Below are 21,436 nucleotides of genomic sequence, written 5' to 3' on the forward strand. Positions count from 1 at the left end.
GGAAGCAGATTGGAGATAAAAAGTTTTATGATAAGGTTGTTACAATAGTATAGGTAAATGATGAGGCCTGTTCTACAGCGGTGGCAACAGATCAAGAAAGGACAAATATGAAAAATGTTGTAGAAAGGACATTGATAGAGTTTAGCAAATGATTGAATTAAACATACTTCATGTTCCAAAACATGAGCGACTAGATGAATGGTGGTAACACAGAAAGAGTGAAAGGATAATACCTGCACATAGTAAGTGTTCAATAAACATCCATTTTTTAATACCTGCAAAAACAACTACTTAACAACATAATAATAACAGTGTTCTGTATGTAAAGTCTCCATTATTACATTATTATTAATTGATTATATCTTACATCTTCTGCCATTCTCCAACAGCTTATCTTCCAAATGCATCTATATGGATTCCCTTCCACTGGTTCTATTTCTGTTCCTAGAATAAAAACAGCAAGGGAAGGCAACTAGAATATAATTTATAATATTAAATCCTTCTCTGACACTGCCTGAGGCTCAAAAAATAGCCATAATTCTTAGAAATAGACAGAAAAATCCCCATAGTACCTCCATCAACATTAGGATCATGATATAATTTCCACCCTTCAAGTGTTGCAGCTCTCCATGCTTGACCACAACGTTTACATAGACGCTGTGCCTATGAAAACAATAAAAAGAAAGGGATTCTTTTTCTTTAAGTATTTAAAAAGGAGGGAAAAAAAGGTCAGCAATAGTTAGTATATGATATGTTACATTACATATCACAAGTGAATGTAGCTATTCAAAAAGCACAACAAAGGGGAAACTGGACAAAATAGGGGTTAGGAAAACAGCTGAGTTTCAGGGTGACATTTGAGGCTCCTTTAAGATTTCTAAACTAGACTCCCTTTTCTTCTCACTGGAAGAATCATCAGTGTAACTAGTCACCAGAGGCTCAGTCCAAAATTTAAACAATCATCAGATATATCATCTGATTCAATACATAATTAATATCCTATATGAATAATCTTAAATAACACAAGGAAGTGCATAAAAAAAGGGGGAGTCATAGTGAGCAAGTGAGGGGTTTTCTTTGGTTCACCTCTTCTGTCATCCCAGAACGGATAAGTGTGAAAAGGTATTTGAGCAATCTGTTATCATCTTCTCGATCCAAATCATCAAGTGGCATTTTTTGTCTTATAGGTGCATCAGGGTCCTGTAACAAAGATTTAGCTATTAAAATACATCACAGTGGTGGCAGAGCTATATTAGAGACACCTACATGATAACAAGACCTTTCATAATACTGTTTGAAAAAAGGATGAACGAAGAGAAGTGTATCAATAGCCACAGTTACCAAATCCTTTATAAAGAACTTTTCTCACAAGAACCTTATGAGGTAGATAGGTAAATCAATTGGCCCACAATTTGTAGCTACAGGCCTAGAACCAAAACTTTGGTCTGCTGCTCTTTCTGCTACTACCCAAAGAAGAGGAATACAACCCTACTTAATCAAGGGTACAATGGCCTCATAATGGTCACTACCTAATAGCATGGCTCCCTAAGAGAAGGGCTGAGAATTCAAACAAGGAGGAAGCAGCTGTAGTTGAGCTGTCATTAAGCCTACAAGAGTAGCTCTGAAAAGAAAAGGAACAAAGCCTTGTCTACTGTAGCAGCTACATAGCTCAGAAACTAGATATGGTCAGTTTTCTCAGTATTTTTTCCTTCAAAAGATATTTAGATATATGCCAGCACAGTTTTCCCACCATAAAGTACTTATTTTAAAAGACTGCATAATGAAAAATGTTACAGAGATAAGAAATTTTCAAAATTGCATTACTGTTTTTCATAGAATCTTTCTTAGATGAACTTCCTGGATCTAAGACCACATATATTAATGTTCCTGATTTTGACAATGGGGAAGCTGCAGTGTAGTATGTGATCTGTGTGTTAAATTACAACTGAAAAAATTGCAGTAGTGGTTACAAAAGAATGCTGAGTCTATAAATGGTCAATGGACAGTTCTCACAAATAGATGTGCATTCAAAAAGCTAACACGGGAAAAAGGAATAACATAGTTATTTTAAAGAGTCTATTAATTTTGGAACCAGGTCTTTAACTTGCTGATTTTCAGATGCTAAAAGTCAATTATTCCAGTTGTTTCTATCACAGAACTGTTCAACTACTATTATATATTATGTATTTTGTAGACCTATTATATTAGGATTTGGAGATTTCCAAAATTTCAGTAAAGGAACATCTTTGGTACCTACCTGGATGTTAAAATCTGAATTCATACACATACCCCTTGTTCTTCACATTTTAAACTCCTTCCATCTATGTCTCCATACATTCTTCCTGTGCACTTATGATCCTATTTCTTCAGAAATTCACCACATAGGCCCTAAATTCTGGTTGTTCTCTATTATTTTAAGATCTATATAAAGTCCTCTGTCCCCCTCACACCTTGACCTGTTGTAGTTTTCCTACTCAACACTCACCTTAAAATGCCACTTGCTCTAGGTCTTCCGGGGTTCCCAAACCCTAGTGCTATCCTCTTTAAGGCTGCTTTCTATCTACTTTGTATGTAGCTTTACATGTTCATATAGATAGATATAGATATATAGTGTTTCTCCCTTTAGAATGTAGCATCTTGGGGGGTTATTTTTGGATATATATATTTTTGTGTCCTCTGCACTTAACCACAGTGCCTGGCACAGAGCAACCATCTAATAAATGCTTACTGACTAATTGCTCTTGAAACATCTTAGGGTGCTGAAGTACCCTCCAGCTATCTATATACGGACTCTCATTCTCGATAGTTGCCCAGCCTATATGACTGTGTCCCATGATACAAACATATACAACATCCCTGAGAAAATAATGGGGTAAGAAGATAAGCGTTTGCAGCAATAAAGTGGTTTGTACACTGAAGATACTACATAATTTCACAAATTAAATTCCAGTCTGATCTCATACTCAATTCTGGATTCAGTACAAATGAATGTCAAAAGTTTTTTTTTTTTTTTTAAATCCACTTTGTTTTTATAATTTGTTTTACATGGCTATGAAGAGGTCTAGTCTGTTTCCAAAGATAAGAAGCTTAAGGATACAATATCATCTGTAAATTGGGACAATTGTCCTGTGGCTCCATTCACAATCCCTATGACTCCTTAAACCAGAATTCTCTTCTCTAGTTCCCTCTCATATGTGTTGGAATCTACTTTTAGAATGTTAGCTATTAGGCTGACTTATTAGGCTGACTTCCGTCTTTGTATCCCCAGAACATGACACATCTTCCCTCCCTTTCTATCTCCTTCCTCTCTCCCTCCTTCCACTCTTCCTCTCCTCTCTTCCTTTCCAGCAACTGAGAGGGATGAAGAAATCAGATTTATGGAAGGACCACTAAAATTGCTGAGATCAATAAAGACAGTGATTGATTTGGGCCTGGAGAAGATGGCAGGTGCTAAAATCCATTAAGCAGGACAGAACCCTGGAGATCTAAATGGCAGGATTGAGACAGAACAATATAAAATAATGGCATGAATTTCAAAGGAGGATAAATTGTTGGGAGAGATGAAAGATAAGGGTACAGAAAAGGCAAAGAAGGGGGTAAAAACAAGTCTTTCTGGTCCTGTCATTTAGGGAGCACTGTTGGCAGAAGTGGTGCTACTTTAATAAATATGTACCTAGGCTCTATTAAAAGGTAAGCAATGTTGCTAAGTAAAAAAATAACAAACGCTGGATCAGAGTGAGCTAAATGGTGTATTACAAACTTTTCCAAATACAAGACAACAAGATTGCCTGTCATAGGTTAATTATAAGCTATGATAATTATTTGTCCTCATGGCATATGTCAACATTAACATATTGGCATAAATACCCTTGAGTACTGACTAGACACTGAGAAGATAATCCTTAAATTAGCGGGCTAGACTGATCATAAAACCAGACCATGCCAAACCAAGGTTACTCTTCCCAGTCTGGCATACTGGGCTGATCTGGCAGTACTAACCATGGTGAATAATCCACATTCCTATGAACCTGATGAACAAATGATAAAATATACTCTGAACCTCTATTTTCCAAAAATCTCCAAAAGGACTGAATATAGCCCCACTATATTCTGGTCCCCACTCATCATCCTAAACTCCAGTTCTGACTTCCCAGAACTACTGAGCACTAAGCTTCGATCAGCCTTTTTCCCCCCTAAGAGTGATAACATTGTCCCATAGACAATATACCTGATATCCAACTGGGAATCCCTATTTTTTTAACTCTACCGAAATAAAGTTTTCATTGTGGTATGGAAACATAAAAAGTGAGCTTTTCTCTCCTTTAAAAAACAAATTGAAACAGTATATTACATGTATTGGCTCAACTGTAGTCATTAAAGTAAATCTAATAATTAAATTCAGTGTGTCCCATCTCTGATGGACACATGCTGAATATCAGATACTTATAAATATTTCATTACCCCTTAGGTATCTACCTCAAGAAGTCAATAAAAGAACCTACAATGAGGTTATAAGGGAAAGAGCAGACAGTAACAGAAAAGGAGAAAGCACAATTTCAGTTAGTTCTAAGAGACAGAAGAAGCAAATAAGCCAGAGAAGATGAAAGGGATGGCTTCTTTTCTCCACATGCAACTGTTCCTTTTGTAACTTAGGTCCTATTCTTCTCATATACTACTCCTCGCTGAAACGGCCTTTCAACTCTTGGCTTTCAATAGGACTTTTTAAAATGCCATTTTATATAACTCTTCATCAGTATAACTACCAATAAAGAAGTCTGTAGTTGAAGATCTGACAATTCTGACATAAGCATACATCTAATTTTTTTTCTGATGACAAGTATTGTTAGATAATGATGTTTAAAATGCAATTTAAATAAAGATTTTTTTTAACTACAATTCTTTCAATATAAATATAATACAAAGAAGCAAATTAAAAGATTTTCATTCTTACTAAGCAAAATAAATACAAGGAACCTACAGAAGACAAACATATTCAATACTCAAACATACAAAATCTTTGTTTTATAACAGTCTTTCCTTCAGGTTAACACTTACCAATTCAGTAACAAGAGGACGAACACTTCCAACATATGACATTAACTGTCTTTGTTTCAAGGTATGCAGAGTGTTTTCCCTGTAAGTAAAAAGCATGTCATATTAAAAAAAAAAATTAAGATATCTGATTTTCTGTAATGTTAAAAAATTTAACCAAGGGAGTACAAAGACACTAAAAACTTTCAAAACCTTTAACTCAAAAAGGTTATTTTATTTTAAAAAAAAATAATTTTGCTGAAAATGTGAATATTTTTAATATCTATAAATCACTATCTTTACCTTTCATAACTATTTCATATTCATTCTTTACATAAAAATCATGTAGAAGAAAAAATCATGTGACACAAAAGTGAACCATAAAAGTTCTACTCCAATGTATTATCACATTGTGGAGATAGCCTTGGGTTCTCAAAGGCTATGCGGGTTTTAGCCCATGCCAGATAGTCTTGATATACAGTTCTGGCAACAAATTGTGTCTGCTGCTTGAGAACCAGTACGAACAAATTGACCCACCACTAAAGGACAACCACTAGTTTACCAATATTTTTGGTCACAGCAATCCATGATCCAAATTAAAATACAAAATAGGCTTCCATACTGTATAGTATCTAAACTGTCTGTAGAGATAATGGCAGATGATAGAAAAGGGAGCACAGGAGTGCTAGGAGTCACAGATTTTAGACAGTCTATAAACTGTTGATATTACATGCAGAAAGTCCCTTTGCAATTACCAACGAGAAATCATACTAATAGGACAAGTAAATCACATCAATCACGAAATTCTTGTTATAAATTAAATCAGAAATTGCTAAATTGTAGGTTAGCTCACAGCCTCTCCTTGGAGTAGCAAATATAAAGTTAGCAAAATTTGTTTTATCGTGTACCCAAAAGCAACAAGAAATATTTCATGGAAATCCTCCCTTGCATGATAAGCACAAAGCAAAAAGACCAACACAAACTGCAGCTTATATATATCAACATCTATTGCAGAGAATGAAGAGTCTGAAATTCTTTAAAGAACTTGACAAAATCTTCTAGTCAGAACTAACAGGAAATTTAATATTCAATGATATCAGTGTCAAGATGGGCATGAGAAAAATGGTAAGGGAATAAGTATTAGCTCCTATTGTGTGCCAGGCACTGTGCTAATTACTTTTTACAAATATGTTGGAAAATATAGTCAGTGTCAAGAAACAAAGGAGATCAAAGGCTTTTAGACTCCATATAAGCCTCAAGCCTATATATCATGAATTTTTTTTCCAAATAAAGAAGTGATAAGGCATGTTGAGTATTGAATACTATTACAAAAAAATTAAACTGACTATATGTTGACAGGAAACAGCTATTGATGAAAAAGATAATGTATATAGTTGCATACAGTTAAGCCACTAATTTATTGGGCAAAAATATATCAGAATGAAGACAAGTTGTGATATGCAATTATAAAAGATTCAAACAAAATTATTCAAATGAGTTCCATCAACATGGGCCACTTCTATAAAAATTTACACAATGCAAAGGAATATCCAAAACAAGGAGGCCAAAAGAGCTCCTAAACTGGCTTAAAACATTGATCTCTTTGCTAAGCAGAAAAATGACAGTCAATAGCAAAATAAGCTTAGAATATAAATCCATCTGTAAAGATTATGAAGTAATATAAGAAAACAAAACATCATCCCATAAAAAAGGCAACCCCCCCCCAATAAAAAAAAAAAAGCAAAAACAGATTAGGAAAAAATGAGTTTGCAGAAACCCAAGCCTTCCAACTTTGACTCTATTCCTAACCCTCCTGCTCTGCCTACAATTCTAATCTTAACTTTCAGACTTCTAAACCTAAATTTATCCTAACAGCATTTTAAAATGAGACCAGGAGGAAAACAAAAAGAAAAAGATTTTTCAAATTTTCTACAAAAATATCATTTTTTCTATCAATAATGGTTTCCTTATGAATTATAACACCAGTTCTCACTGGGCTGATCAAGGAAGCAGAAATATCAAAGTAAGTAAAAGTGGAAAAAGCTATTGGATTCTGAACTAAACAGATAAGAGAGGAGGTTGCTAGAAATTATACAATTTGAGGTTGTGGAAGGATCCATTCTCAAGAAATCTGAAAAAGGAAAAGATACTGGATAGAAAAAATTCACACATATCATTACTCTAGAAGGAAGATGATTAAGACGACATTAGTAACTTATTCCATATGCCAAATTTCTCATCTCTATAATTACTAAGAGTTTTGTGATGAAAATGAGAAAAGGAAGGTTCTTCCAAATGATATTCTATTGCAATCCATATCTTCAAGTTTATATGTTTTGAAGGGTACAAAGAATTATCATTGATAATAAAAATTACATTTAAGTTGATGAAAACTAATTCAAGGAGAGGCAACAAAACTGGTCAAATGCAATGGTTAATGGTAGCACTTCACTATCAAAGTGGGACATAAACTTTCTGTAAAAAACAATATACAATAATTGTTGAGGGAATATATTCTACAAGGAGCTTTGTATGGAATGGTCTATTGTATCAAAACAATATGATAATTTTTTTAAAAGTAGTATCTAATTTGATAAAGTAAATGTATCCTTAAAAGGCTGCCCCCCAAAATTTGTTTCTTATACACATTAAAATCATCAAACATTTCTTGATACATACAAAAAAGAGACTACTTCAATTACTAATCTTTTGATTGTCAATATCAATGAGGCATAAACGAGAGCTGTGCTTGACAAGATTACTTGGCTGTTTTATAGAATAGTAGGGTTAAATTCAAATAGAAACAGGAGCCATTACCATACAAAAACATTTCTGCTAGCCACATACAGATTTAGTAATTTTAAAATGTAATGTTTCTATGTTTTATTCTATTTTATTTTGTTAAATGTTTCTCAATTACATTTTATTTGGTTTATTTTGTACTCAGGAGCATTGTGTACCATATGTAGCTCTCAAATGTTTGGCATCTCTGCTTAAAGAATGTTCAGTGCGATAACAGATTCCTTATGATGAGCTAGAACCAGAATTCAATAGAAAGAATAAAATTTGGAAAACTGTACAGTGTTCAACAATCTCAGGCTACTCCTTAAAACAGTCATCTTGTTAATACCAAAATTCTGCCAATAATACTATCAAGACTGTGAATCATGGAATATTTTAATCTTGGAATGAATGAAAAAAATATTTACTAAGCACTTAACATGTACCTCATATTGTGTTAAGTTCTGAGGGTCCCAACACATTGTCCCGGTAATCCAGGAGCTTACTTTTGTGAGAAATAATTTTTTTTAAACAATGCTTTTTATTTTCATAACATATGCACAGATAATTTGAAAACATTGACCCTTGCATAGCCTTGTGTTTCAGATTTTCTTCTCCTCTCCACCTCCTCCTCTAGATGACAAGCAATCTAATATATGTTAAACATGTTAAAATATATATTAAATCCAATATGTATAAACATATTTATACAATTCTCTTGATGCACAAGAAAAATCAGATCAAAAAAAGAAAGTAAATGAATAAGAAAACAAAACACAAGGGAACAACAACAAAAAGAGTGAGAATGTTATATTGTGATCCACATTGTGATCAGTTCCTATAGTTTTCTCTCTGGCTGTAGATGGCCTCTCTAGAGAAATAATTAACAAAGAGGATTGGTGATCAGAAAACACTATTTTGGTGGCAAAGTTACAAGGATGAGGGGTAGATCCATAGGAGAAAAGATGAAACGCTATATCCAATAACAATGGTAACACTGATCTCAAAAACTAGGTCAAAAAAGGACAAAGCAATTGAAAAAATTTTAAATTACAAATAACTCAAGGGGAAAAGGACACACAGGGCAGGCCTTAATAAGAGACTGATACAGGTAATCATAAAGAAACAGAAAAATGTGTAATTAGCAAAAATATGCCATAGCATATTTCTAACATGGCCTTAAACATAAGATGTAGATAGAGATCTAATCCAGAAAATATGTAGCAATAGATATAACAAATAGGACAGGTTAGTACTATATTGGTATCCACAAGCCCTAGAGTAAGGCCTTTCCCTGCAAAGAGTAGATATTTAGAGAAGACATGAGTTAAGAATCAAACTGGATAAAGAGGGGTGATGGGTTATGATGTGGACTGCATGAATAAGATGATAGATTTACTGAAATGTTCAGTAATGAGGATGTGACAGAGAAAATAAGATCATTTCTTAAAATTGTTTTTTGCAAAGAGTTTGAGTAAGAGAACCACTTCTCATCTGGTACCAAGGCTAACTAACTCCAGAAAAGCAATACTACTTTTATCCTACTTTTATCTGTCATAGCAGCTAACATCTATTACTATAAAACTATGTTACTATCAATTGACATTTGCAGAGGAGGTTTTTTCCTCTGTTGGCAAATAAATACTTTGAGGTAGTTAGACTAGAATTATAATTAAAACAGTTATTTCCCTCCAACTTCTAGCAATGTTATATTTATTAGAACCATTCCTATGTCTCAACTAGTATGGTACCTTTAATAGTAAAATTCTGATATTCAATTAATCCAGAATACAAGTAGTAATACAATATATCAACACTAATATAAAGGGAGTTATACTGGTTTTTATCTTCCAGTGGACATTACTTTTTTTCATTTTGCAAACAGGGAACCTAAAAGCACAATACAATTTGATGACGAACTACTCAAAACATAAGCTAGTTCCCTTGAAGCAAAGTATCTTCAGCCAAAAAAGCTGTTTTCTGATAGTAATAAGAAATCTGACCACTTTACTAACATCAAAGTGTATACAGGCAAGTATTTATTAAAGAGATACTCATAATGTGGTGTAGTAGAAACCTAATTTATAAGTTATATTAATTTAGAATGAGAAATTTTTGGACATGAAAATGCTTGACTATGCATATTTATTACAAGGATTTTTATCCTTTCCCTGTCCAACCTGCTTCACTGTAGGGAGTGGGTGGAAGGAGAAAGTATTCTTTGATCGAAAAAAATTAATTTGAAAAAAGTGGTCTTCATTCTAAGAGGTTACTTTAATTATGAAGTTTGTAAGGGGAAAAAATAGCCAAAAAATAATTTAGCCGTTTTTATTCATTAGGTTTTCAGACATTCAAAGTATATTAACAGATAGTCTTTTCAAAAATATATTACAAATATCATGGCTCTAAGTAGAAATTATTATTTAATTTTTAGTCACAATAATTCTAAATGTTTTCCTTCTTCCACCTATTTTATTTTGATGCCTCACCAAGACATAGGATCCTTGAAGACCACACCAGCAGACTGTAAACTCTAGCAAATCCCATAAAAACTTCAACTATGAGCCTGGTGACAGAGATCTGCTCTGAAGGACCAATCACCTAAGTCTGGACAGGTTCAACCAAAAATGCTGACCAGAGAATCTCTTCTCTTCTCTTTTAAAGAGAATTAGACAAGAAGCTGAGGCTGTTTTATTCATCTCTGGAAAACTGGGACCATATGTTTTGTTTTTTTTTTCCCCTCCATCCCCTCCCCTAGATGGCAAGCAGTCCTATATATGTTAAATATGTTGCAGTATATCCTAGATACAATATGTTTGCAGAACCGAATAGTTCTCTTGTTGCACAGGGAGAATTGGATTCAGAAGGTAAAAATGACCCCGGAGGAAAAACAAAAATGCAAATAGTTTACATTAATTTCCCAGTGTTCTTTCTTTGGGTGTAGCTGCTTCTGTCCATTATTTATCAATTGAAATGGAGTTAGGTCTCTTTGTCAAAGAAATCCACTTCCATCAGACTATATCCTCATATAGTATCGTTGTTGAAGTGTATAATGATCTCCTGGTTCTGCTCATTTCACTTAGCATCAGTTCCTGTAAGTCTCTCCAAGCCTCTCTGTATTCATCCATCTGTTTCTTACAGAACAATAATATTCCATAATATTCATATACCACAATTTATCCAGCCATTCTCCAATTGATGGGCATCCATTCAATTTCCAGTTTCTAGCCACTACAAACAGGGCTGCCACAAACATTTTGGCACATACAGGTCCCTTTCCTTTCTTTAGTATTTCTTTGGGATATAAGCCCAGAAGTAACACTGATGGATCAAAGGGTATGCACAGTTTGGTAACTTTTTGGGCATAATCTGGGACCATACGTTAAGGAAATCTGCTAGGCAAAACAGTTAATTCAAGGTTCTCTGTTTCTTCGATCCACTAAAGCAGACCTCAACTTTTCAGTAAGAGGTCTTCAAGCATCGTTCAAGATGAAATATCAATTATTTTTTAGCCAAAGTGGTTATGAATTTCTCCCAACTCAGCTGGGCTAATCCTAATTTTAATTACTATCCTTAGCCAGCTTGTTGTAGTTTTCTGATAGAGATACAGGCTGATAATCCTGAAGCATTATTCTTTTATCAGACATCCTTTAAAGAGTTTTTACATGATTTTAATCTTGTCTCCAAGGATGAATAAATGAATAAAGCATTCATTAAGCATTTGCTTTGTGCAGAGCACTATACTAAGCTCTGGAGATACAGAAAAGTCAGTCAGCTTCTGCTTTCAAGCAGAATATTTTAACAAGAGACAACATTAAGAAAGTTTCAGTTGCAAGTCAGGTAGAGAGAATCCAAGGTTCTTAACAATACAGATAAGAGAGTAGACTGTGATACCTCTTCTCTAATCTTTTTTACACTAATAAAATCATATCAATTTCTGATTGATTAATCTGAAAGTGCCAAGAATTTTGGTGCTAAGTGTTCTTATCTGGGGCTTCAGTAGCTGAGACTAGACTACCTGTAAGAACAGGTATTATGCTACTTTTCTACAAAGATGATGGCAGTCAAGCTGTTAGAGGTAGTTTGACTTGCCTGGAACATGTTACCTCCTACTTCTCCCTCAGAGTACCCTACTGCTTACCTACCCTGACAGTGGTAGTTGGTTACGATGGCTGGTTTCTCTGCAGATATTAAACATATGCCATATACTAAGATATAGAATAGTAGTGATTCACAGTGGTAGAAGCAGTACTCATCTTCATGTCACATCATGTCCCATGTCATATCACTCACTGACTCAAAACCAGCAATGGCTCCCCTCTGACTACCAAATAAAATCTAAACTCCTTAGATAAGTATCTGTAGCCCTCTAGATCAGAAATCACCCAATTTTTCCATTTTTATTATTACCAGTGCTCTAAACTTCAATCAAATAGGACCATTTGCCATCCCCTGTGAACTCCCCAAGATTTCCTGCCTCTTTATCATTGTTTACCATTTTTGCTATTCTTTAAATAGCAAATCAGATGCTTTTGTTTCAAAATTATTTTCCTTAATCAATAACTATAACCCCCTTCCATTTTACACACCTTCTTTAGAGTCTTATAATTTGTGATTTTGAATTATAAGTATTTATGCAATTACTCTGGAGCTGCCACATTGTATAATGAATAGAGTACAGGCCTCAGAGTCAGAGAGACTAAACTTTCTAAGATCAAATCTGACTTCAGACACTTATTAGCTATGTGACCCTGACTAAGTCACTTACTCCTTTGTGCCACAGTTCTCATCTGTAAAATGAGACCTGAAGAGTTGGACATGAATAAAATGACTGAGCAATAATAGCTATTACCCTACTAGATCATAAAGCTCCACAAGGGCTCTAACAAAACTATATTTTCTTTAGCACTCTGGAAAAGACTATATACATAGGAAGTACTTAACACTGAGTTGAATGTTCAGGGACTTACCAATATACTGATTTTGCATAAAACTCGATATTATCCGAGAAATCTCCAATATCATCCTTGGCAATACTCTCTAACCAATCTACCACCAGCTGGAAAAGTAAACAATTTTATTAACTACAATTTTAAGATCTATATTCTTTGAAGTTAAACCTTATAACAAAAACTTGGTAAAAACATTTAAATTTCTTTCTAATTTATCTAGACATAACAAATATCTTTGGCTTAATCAGTACTATGCTAGGAGATAGGTATATACTCTTCAGTAGTAAATCCTATAATGGGCCATGTTCTCAAAGTCTACTTGGACTTCTGGAAGAAACAATATTTTTCATTTTTTCCACATAAAAGAAACCTGGGAGGTATTACAAACAAGGAGCAAGCCTAACCTCAAAAAAATCAAGCAAATTTATCCAGATGAAGAATATAGTGCAAAAACTTTAATCTTATACATACTGTTGGTGTGTTGTTATTTTTTTAAGATAAGTGCACACAACTTTTAAAGAATTAATTTTTTCCTCTATGTTTAAAAAAAAAAAAAAAAGCCCCATCTCATACCTGGCTTTGTCGAATAAGTGAATCTCGCTGAAATAGTGTATCCACAACTGTTTTTTCACTGGCATTTAGAGACTGTTTAAGAACAAACATTTCCATTAAATTAAAAACTGCCATTATAATATTAATACAACAAAACAGTATAAAAGAGAACTTGAGAATTGGGAGGAAGCGTCTGCAATAAGTTATTCTATCAGATTTAACAGTTTATAAAATAACAAATACATATTTTTATTTCCTTCTTGTAAAAATTTCTTCTTATAGAAATGTTAAGATTACATCTCACTATTAAATCCATTTGTGCCTAGGTACTCAATAACTATTTACTGAATGCCTACTACTACTACTACCATATCCTGGCACTGGATATAAAAAAGGAAAAAAATGAAAGATTCTGCCCTCAAGGAGCTTACATCACATTAGAGGAAATAACATATACTAAATATGTATAAACAAAATATCCAAAATACAAAGTAATAGGGAGGAATGGAATAGGAATTCATGTAGAATTCCTACATGACGCAGTTTTGAAGGAAACCAAGAATTCTAACAGGCAGTGAGGAAGGGATATTTCCAAACATGGAGGACTACCAGTACAAAGACATGGATTGTGTTTGAAGAGAAACAGTTTAAGGCCAATATGTTGTATTGCAGAGTGTGGAAAGGGGAATGTTTACGTAGCTTGGGGCCAAGTCATGAAAGGCTTTAAAAGTTGTATAGAGTAGTTCATTTGACTCTATTAAGGCCACAGGAAGCCACTGGTTACTGAATAGAGGAGTGATATGGTCAGAACTACTCTTCTGAAAAATTATTTTAGCAGCTATATTTTGGAATGGAGAGGAGAGGCTTGAGAAGAAATCAAATAGGAAGCTGTAGTCCAGGAGAGAGATGATGGGGATCAGAACTAGGAAAATGGTTATGTCAGCATTAAGAGTACTAGTGGAAGAAATGTTAAGATAGAAAAGCATAATTTCACAACCAAATGAACACATGGAATAAGGGAGAATGAGTTAAGAGAAAACAAAGTTATGAATGTAAGTCATGAAAAGAATGATAGTGTCTGACAAAAACAGAATTCAGAAAATGGATGAGTTTGTGAAGAAAGATGAATTGTTTTGGACATACTAAAATGAGATTCTAATGAAACATCCAACTTGAAATGTCTAACATATTTGGAGATGCACAACTAGAGTTCAAGAAGAAAACCCAGGATTCCCTCACAGATGGGAACAGAAAGATACAATAAGAACAGATATGAAAAATATACATATTAGGGTCATCTATATAGATGATAATTATACCAATGGGAGATAACAAGAACAGAATGGATATTCCTTAAATTATATCTTTCAAACATTTAATTTTTGTATAAAGGGGAAAAATCTGTAACTGAACTGCCACAACAGTATTACATATTTAAAAAGAAAGAAAAAGCAAGTATCTTTATATTAAAGATCTTTTATTGTCATTTCCCTTTCCCTGCCTTTACAACAGAGGGTGTCTTAATCAATTAACCAAAGGTTTAGCTATTTTGTTGGTTTTTTTCATAAAACCAATTCTTAGTTTTGTTTATTAATTCAATCGTTTTCTTGCTTTCAATTTTATTAAGCTTTCTTTTGATTTTCAGAATTTCTAATTTGGCATTTGAGGGTTTTTAATTTGTTCTTTTTAAAATTTTTTTGGTTGCATGTCCAATTCATTGATCTTCTCTTTCTCTATTTTATTCATGTAAGCATTTAGGGATATAAAGTTTCCCTAAGAATTGCTTTGGCTGAATACCATTAAGTTTTTATATGCTGTCTCATTATTATCATTCTCTTGGATGAAATTATCAATTGTTTCTAAGATCTTTTTGTTTGAGACGTTTTCTAAGGATTAGCTTATTTAGTTTCCAATTAACTTTTGATCTCTTTTTCTTTTATTAGCATAATTTTTATTGAATTATGATCATGGATCTGAAAAGGATTGATTTACTATTTCTACCTTTCTGCATTTTATTGTGAGATTTTTATGCCCTAATACATGGTCAATTTTTGTGTAGGTACCATATATCACTGAGAAAAAGGTATATTCCTTTCTTCCTCATACAATTTTCTCCAAAGGTCTACCATGCTTAACTTTTCTAAAATTTTGTTTACCTCTTTAACTTCTTTCTTGTTTATTTTATCGTTAGATTTATCTAGTTCTGATACAGGAAGGTTGAGATTCCCTACTAGTAGTTTTGCCATTTATTTCTTCTTATAATTCACTTAAGTTCTCTTCTAAGAATCTGGATGCTATACCACTTGGTGCATGTATGTTTAGTATTGATAGTACTTAATTATCTATGGTACAAGATGTAATTTCCTTCTCTCTTGTAATTAGATCTATTTTTGCTTTTGCTTAATCTGAGATCATGATCACTACTCCTGCTTTTTTTCTTCCAACTAAAGCAGAAGCATAATAGCTTCTGCTTGAGCCTTTTACCTTTACTGTATATGTATCTTTCTGTTTCTTGTAAACAACATATTATAGGAATCTGGGCTTTTAATCCACTTTATGGGAGAGTTCATCCCATTCACATTGACTGTTAAGATTAGTAACTGTATTTCCTGTCTCCCTTTTTTTCTCAGATTATACCTCTCTCTCTTTTCACCTTTTCCCTCCTTGCCAGTGTTTTGCTTCTGACCACCACTTCCCTCAATCTGCCCCACTCTTTATAGTCCCTTCTCCCAGTTTTATCCTTTCCTCTTTTCTAATTAGCCTTCCCCTTTCCCCTCCTACTTCTCTATATGGTGAGATAAATTTCTGTACCCAAACTAATTCCCTCTTTAAGCCAAATCTGATGAGACTAAGATTCCAAGAATGCTCATCCCCTTCTTTTCTTTCCTTCAATTATAATTTTTTGTGCCTTGTCATATGGCATAAACCTACCCCATTTTACCTCCCTTTTGCTCTTCTTCCAATACAATCCTTTTTCCACTCCAAATTCTTTTACATATCATAACATTAAAGGCAACTTATACCTACACCTTCTAACTACCCTGACAAAGATAAATTCAACAGAGGGTCTTTTATGACAGAAAAGACCAATATTCTTAACTATATTAAATTTATTGAATTAAGATAATAGAATCAGGTAGGACTTCAGAGTTCAATTCCCTCATTTTACAAATGAGTAAACTAAAGTTTATAGTGGCTAAGCAATGAATCCAAAGTCATATAAGTTGTCATGATTAGAGGTAGAATTAAAACCCAAGTCCTCCAACTCCAGAGCCAATGACAGTTTCCTTCCACCACATACAACACAGAATTTCAAATTCCATCATTAAGGAATACATTGCCCCATTCTGAAGGTATAAAAGAAAAGAAATCTCCATTAAAAAACTATTATTGCCATTCATTATTTAACATCAATCATAATATCTAATTTAAGACTTACAGCAATTTCAAATGCATTTTCTTCTTCTAGTACAGACTGTATTCTGTCCCTACAGAAAAAAACACAAGAAGTAAAAAAAAATTAATTCATACTTGCTCACCTAATTATTAAAACATGCAATGGAAACTGTAATACTTGTTTAGATCACAGAAGTTAAAATAACATATATACATGATATATTAGATATTTAAGTAGTGAATATCTGATTTGACATAATACATATGGATGTCTAAGAACTTGACAACTTATTAAAAAATAAAACATAAACTAGTATGTTTTGCTTGTTAACAAGATGCACTTAGACATTAGAGTGCCCTCTAATGTTCTAAAAGGGGATACTATAGCACATTAGTGTGCTACCAAAAAAAAAACACATTCATAGCTGAACCTTCCATAGTTCTGAGCTTTTGCTTAGAAGGGAAAGAGACAGAGTGCTCCTAAGGCCTAGGGAATGTGGCGTGGAGGCCAGGAACCTTCTTTGTGGCCATCTTAAATATTTATTGTATTGTGATTCTTCATGCCAAGTATAATGCTATGAGCCAAAAAAAAAAAAAAAAGAGAGAGAACTAAGACTGTAATGTATACTTCCAGATTTTAAAATACGCTTATGTATATATCCTTGTGTATGCAAATCTTTCAAGCTTATACTCAAGCTATAGTCAAGCAATGGTGTAAAATTGTGGTATGTGAATGTAAGAATGATAAAATAGATAAATACAAAATAGCATAGAAAGACATAAACTCATACAAAGTGAAGCAAAATCAGAATAACAATATATGCAATGACTATAACAATACAAATAAAAAGAACCACAAACCATTTGAAATTGAATGCTTCAAAATAAAAATGACTGAACTTGACTCTAAAGAATAAAGATAAGACACTTTTTTGGCCAGAGAAGTATAAAGTATTTCACAAGCGTTGAACAACGTATATGTTAGATTGTTTTTGATGGTTGATTTGATTTTCCTGATTTTTCTATCTTTCTCTTAAAAAACTTTGTCATAATGGACAATTTTCTGGAAAGGATGAGGTGGAGAGATACAGTGGGGAAATATAGCAAATATAAAAATAAAAGATATAAGTAAATTTTTTTTAAACTAATGACACTAAAATTAAAATTGATAGCAAAGTCTTTTGACAAACTCACCCCTATTCATTTTAAGCTTAAATATATATTTATTCATGATTTGTCATTTACCCCAATCTTGTCTATTACCTGTAAAGGGAGGATAGCAGTCTCCATGTAACCATCTCCTGCTGAAGAAGCCACAACACACTGGCTGTTTTTGAAAACTTTTGTAGTCCAGGTGTTGCTCTGCTCACTATTTTACCTAATATATTCACCTGAAAGAAATAGTTGCATACCAAGATTACATCATTTTCTGCCATCATAACCTCTAATTATTTTCTGTTATCTATTTTATATTATACCTCAAGCATATTTCATGTATCATTTAAATGTATTATGTAAATTACAACAGACACTTAATTACTAATCTGGGACATATACTTTCTTCCACATCTAATAATTTGTATTTGATGCATAGCTAATATGTACAATATTTATAATAGTCCCATCTATTTTTCATTTTTTAAAAATTGTATGTAATTTTTAGTTAGTAAAAATGTGTCTTCTCTCTCTCCTATCACAACCAGAATAAAAGAAAAAGAAAACTGTTGGAAACACAAAGTTAAGCAAATTCCTGCATAGACTATGTCCAAAAGACATACATGTGTAATATATATTTTGTACATTTGTGTGTGTATTATGTTTCATTCTATACTTCTATGTCACTTCTCAATCAAAAGGCAAGAGGCATGTTTCATTCTTGGTCCTCTGGAATAATGGTTGATCAATTCTCTGATCAGAGTTTCTAAAGTCTTTCACATGTTTGTCTTTGATATTGTTGTTATTGTATAAATTGTTTTCCAGGTTCTATTCTACATCAGTTCATACAAGTCTGCCCAAATTTCTCAGCAACCACCCTCTTCTTTATTTCTTATAGCATATTAGTACTCCATGACTTCTATACACTACAACCTGTTTAAGCTGCTCCCCAATTGATGAATACCTCCTTAGACTCCAATTACTGTATACATATATATACTCTTCCCTCATTTAGCCAGTTCAGATGATACTGAGGTTCAAGTACCAACTGCTCCCCTTACCTTATTTTTTGTAAATTTGTCAACCTTCACATTCTTTTTTTTTTAAGTAGCTTTTTATTTACAAGATATATGCATGGGTAATTTTTCAGCTTTGACAAGTGCAAAACCTTTTGTTCCAGCTTTTCCCCTCCTTCCCCCTACCCCTTCTCCCAGATGGCAGGGTGACTAATACATGTTAAATATGGTAAAGTACAAATTAAATAAAATATATGTATACATGTCCAAACAGTTATTTTGCTGTACAAAAAGAATCAGACTTTGAAATAGTGTACAATTAGCCTGTGAAGGAAATCAAAAATGCAAGTGGACAAAAAATAGAGGGATTGGGAATTCTATGTAGTCAACCTTCACATTCTGATTATGTAAGATAATTTTCTCTAACCTTTCTTTTCCCTTCCATCAGAATTCTTTTCTCCTTTTCTTTCTAGATTTTTATAAAAAGACGATCAGTATGTAACAGAGCCTTTTCCAGGTCTTCTGTCTGAACCTGACTCCCTCTAATTACATATGATAGGGATCAGAGAGGATACAGTTATTATCTCCCCATATTTGAATGTAAGTAATTTTTTCTTGTCCTTTATTGTCCCTTTGTAGTTATATTTTAATATAAGTTTCTCTTAACTCTTGTGCTTGAACTATCAAGATTTTAAAAGTTCTAGTCTTTCCCAAGGTCCCCATTTCATTAATAGTCTGTTTTTTCCCCTGTATAATTATACTCAGTTGTACTGATCTGTTATAGCTATAAATCCACGTTCTTTGCCTTCTCAAATATATTCCAAGCTCCCTGCTCCTTTAAAGTGCTGACTTCTAAATCATGTGTGATTCTGGCTGTGACTCAATAGAATTCTTTCTTTCTGCATATCTGCAGTATTTTTCTTTGACTTAGCAACTTTAGACTGGCTCTAATATTCCCAGAAATTTTCATTTGGGGGTTTCTTTCAGGAGTTAATAGTGTACTCTATTTCTTTGACCTTTGGTTCTAAGAGATTTGAGGTAGTTTTAAGATTTTTGTAAAATATGATGTGCAGACTTTTTTTGATCATGTTATTTAGGTAGTCCTGGATTCTTAAATTTTTCTCCTTGCTATGTTTTCCAAGTAATTGTTTCTGCTAAGATATCGTACATTTGCTTCTATTTTTTTCCTGTTTTTCAACTGTTTTAATATTTTTGTTGCATGAAATCTTCTATTTAGTCCATTATAATTATCAAAGAATTTATTGCTCGCACCAGGTCTTGTACCTCTTAGGCGAAATTATTTATATTTCCCATTCTTTCTTCCATTAGTTCTCATTTCTTTTCTTTTTTTTTTTTTCCAATTCATTGATTAAATTAAAAAAAAAAAACCAATAACAATTAAACCTCTTGCTTCCTTTGCAGCCAGGAATTCTAGTCAAATTTGTATTCAAGTTATATTTTTCTTTGAGGTTCTGCTTGTAGGTATTTTGTAGTCACTCTTCTGCATTTGAGTCTTGAGTTTCCTGTCATCACAACATTGGGGTTCTTTTTTTGTTTGTTCATTCTTCTACCTACAAACTTTCTGATTTCAAATCTTATGTCAGGGTTAGGCTCTGCACATGTCTGAGGGGAAAAGCTGAATTAATTCTGCTTTAGGAATATTGAGTGTTGTGTTATTGCCGCATTGCAGGGATAGCTTGGACTGGGAATCTTCAAGCTTTTCAATATTTCCCAAGTGGTCCCAAAGTTTTAATGTTCCAGAAAAGGTCCTGACTGACGGCCTTCCCTGGTTTTGGTACTGTAAATTCCTTACCTGGATTTGGATGCAAGCAACAAGCTACTAGACTCATCTTCTATCAACTACCTGGCAAGCTCTGCCTAGTGAAAAAAAATGCACAATCCCTTTTGGTCTGGGATTTCTATTGTAATTATTCTTCTACAGACTTCAGGCTGGGCTAAAAGTTGGAACTGAGATCCTCCTCTGTTCCTGAAATCTGAGTTACATTTTGCTTCTAAACTTGCTTCTCTCTTAATATACAATATAGGGCCTGCAATCACTTCTTATTACTGAATACAGGCCCCCTGCCTCTGTCTACCATGGAACTATGACTTGCAACCAGGTAATAAGCAAAAAAAACTACCATTTGGCAGTTGAACCTTCCATGCCCTGATATGGGTCTGCCACCTCCTTTTGGTGCAGTCTTTTTCTGAGCACTGGAGTGCTGCACACAGTGAGCTCCTACCCAGACTCTGTTCCCGATTTTTTATATCTGTCCATTTTCTTGTACTAATCTGAGTTAGAAAAATAACTCACTTGGACTTTTTCTTGGATTTATCCATCAGGATGGTATGTTTTTTAATTCTGTTTGGAGGAGGGCAGCGTTTTCTTTTGATAGGGGAAGAGGAGATGGGAAAAGGGAGGTAGTGGGTTCTTGCTTTTCCAACATCTTGCCCCACATCTATAAAGACCCTATCTAAACAATGCCTGATAAATCAAATAACTTAGCATAGTTCCCGACACATAATAAATGCTTAATAAATGTTGTGCCTTAT

At 33.5% G+C, this 21,436-nt stretch overlaps 1 protein-coding gene across 1 annotated transcript in view; it reads right to left on the reverse strand.

The window, feature by feature from the left end:
* NUP107 (nucleoporin 107) overlaps positions 1 to 21,436 on the reverse strand; it is a 65,812-nt gene that overhangs the window by 16,508 nt on the left and 27,868 nt on the right. The window contains exons 6-13 of the mRNA XM_051962439.1: positions 17,976 to 18,103; positions 16,756 to 16,804; positions 13,338 to 13,409; positions 12,783 to 12,871; positions 5,056 to 5,134; positions 1,087 to 1,200; positions 573 to 663; positions 368 to 444 (exon numbers count right to left, since the gene is read on the reverse strand). Of these exons, the coding sequence (XP_051818399.1) occupies positions 368 to 444; positions 573 to 663; positions 1,087 to 1,200; positions 5,056 to 5,134; positions 12,783 to 12,871; positions 13,338 to 13,409; positions 16,756 to 16,804; positions 17,976 to 18,103 (699 nt within the window). The remainder of the gene's footprint in view (positions 1 to 367; positions 445 to 572; positions 664 to 1,086; positions 1,201 to 5,055; positions 5,135 to 12,782; positions 12,872 to 13,337; positions 13,410 to 16,755; positions 16,805 to 17,975; positions 18,104 to 21,436) is intronic.

The sequence above is a fragment of the Antechinus flavipes genome, chromosome 5 (assembly GCF_016432865.1).
Source record: "Antechinus flavipes isolate AdamAnt ecotype Samford, QLD, Australia chromosome 5, AdamAnt_v2, whole genome shotgun sequence".
Lineage (NCBI taxonomy): Eukaryota > Metazoa > Chordata > Mammalia > Dasyuromorphia > Dasyuridae > Antechinus > Antechinus flavipes.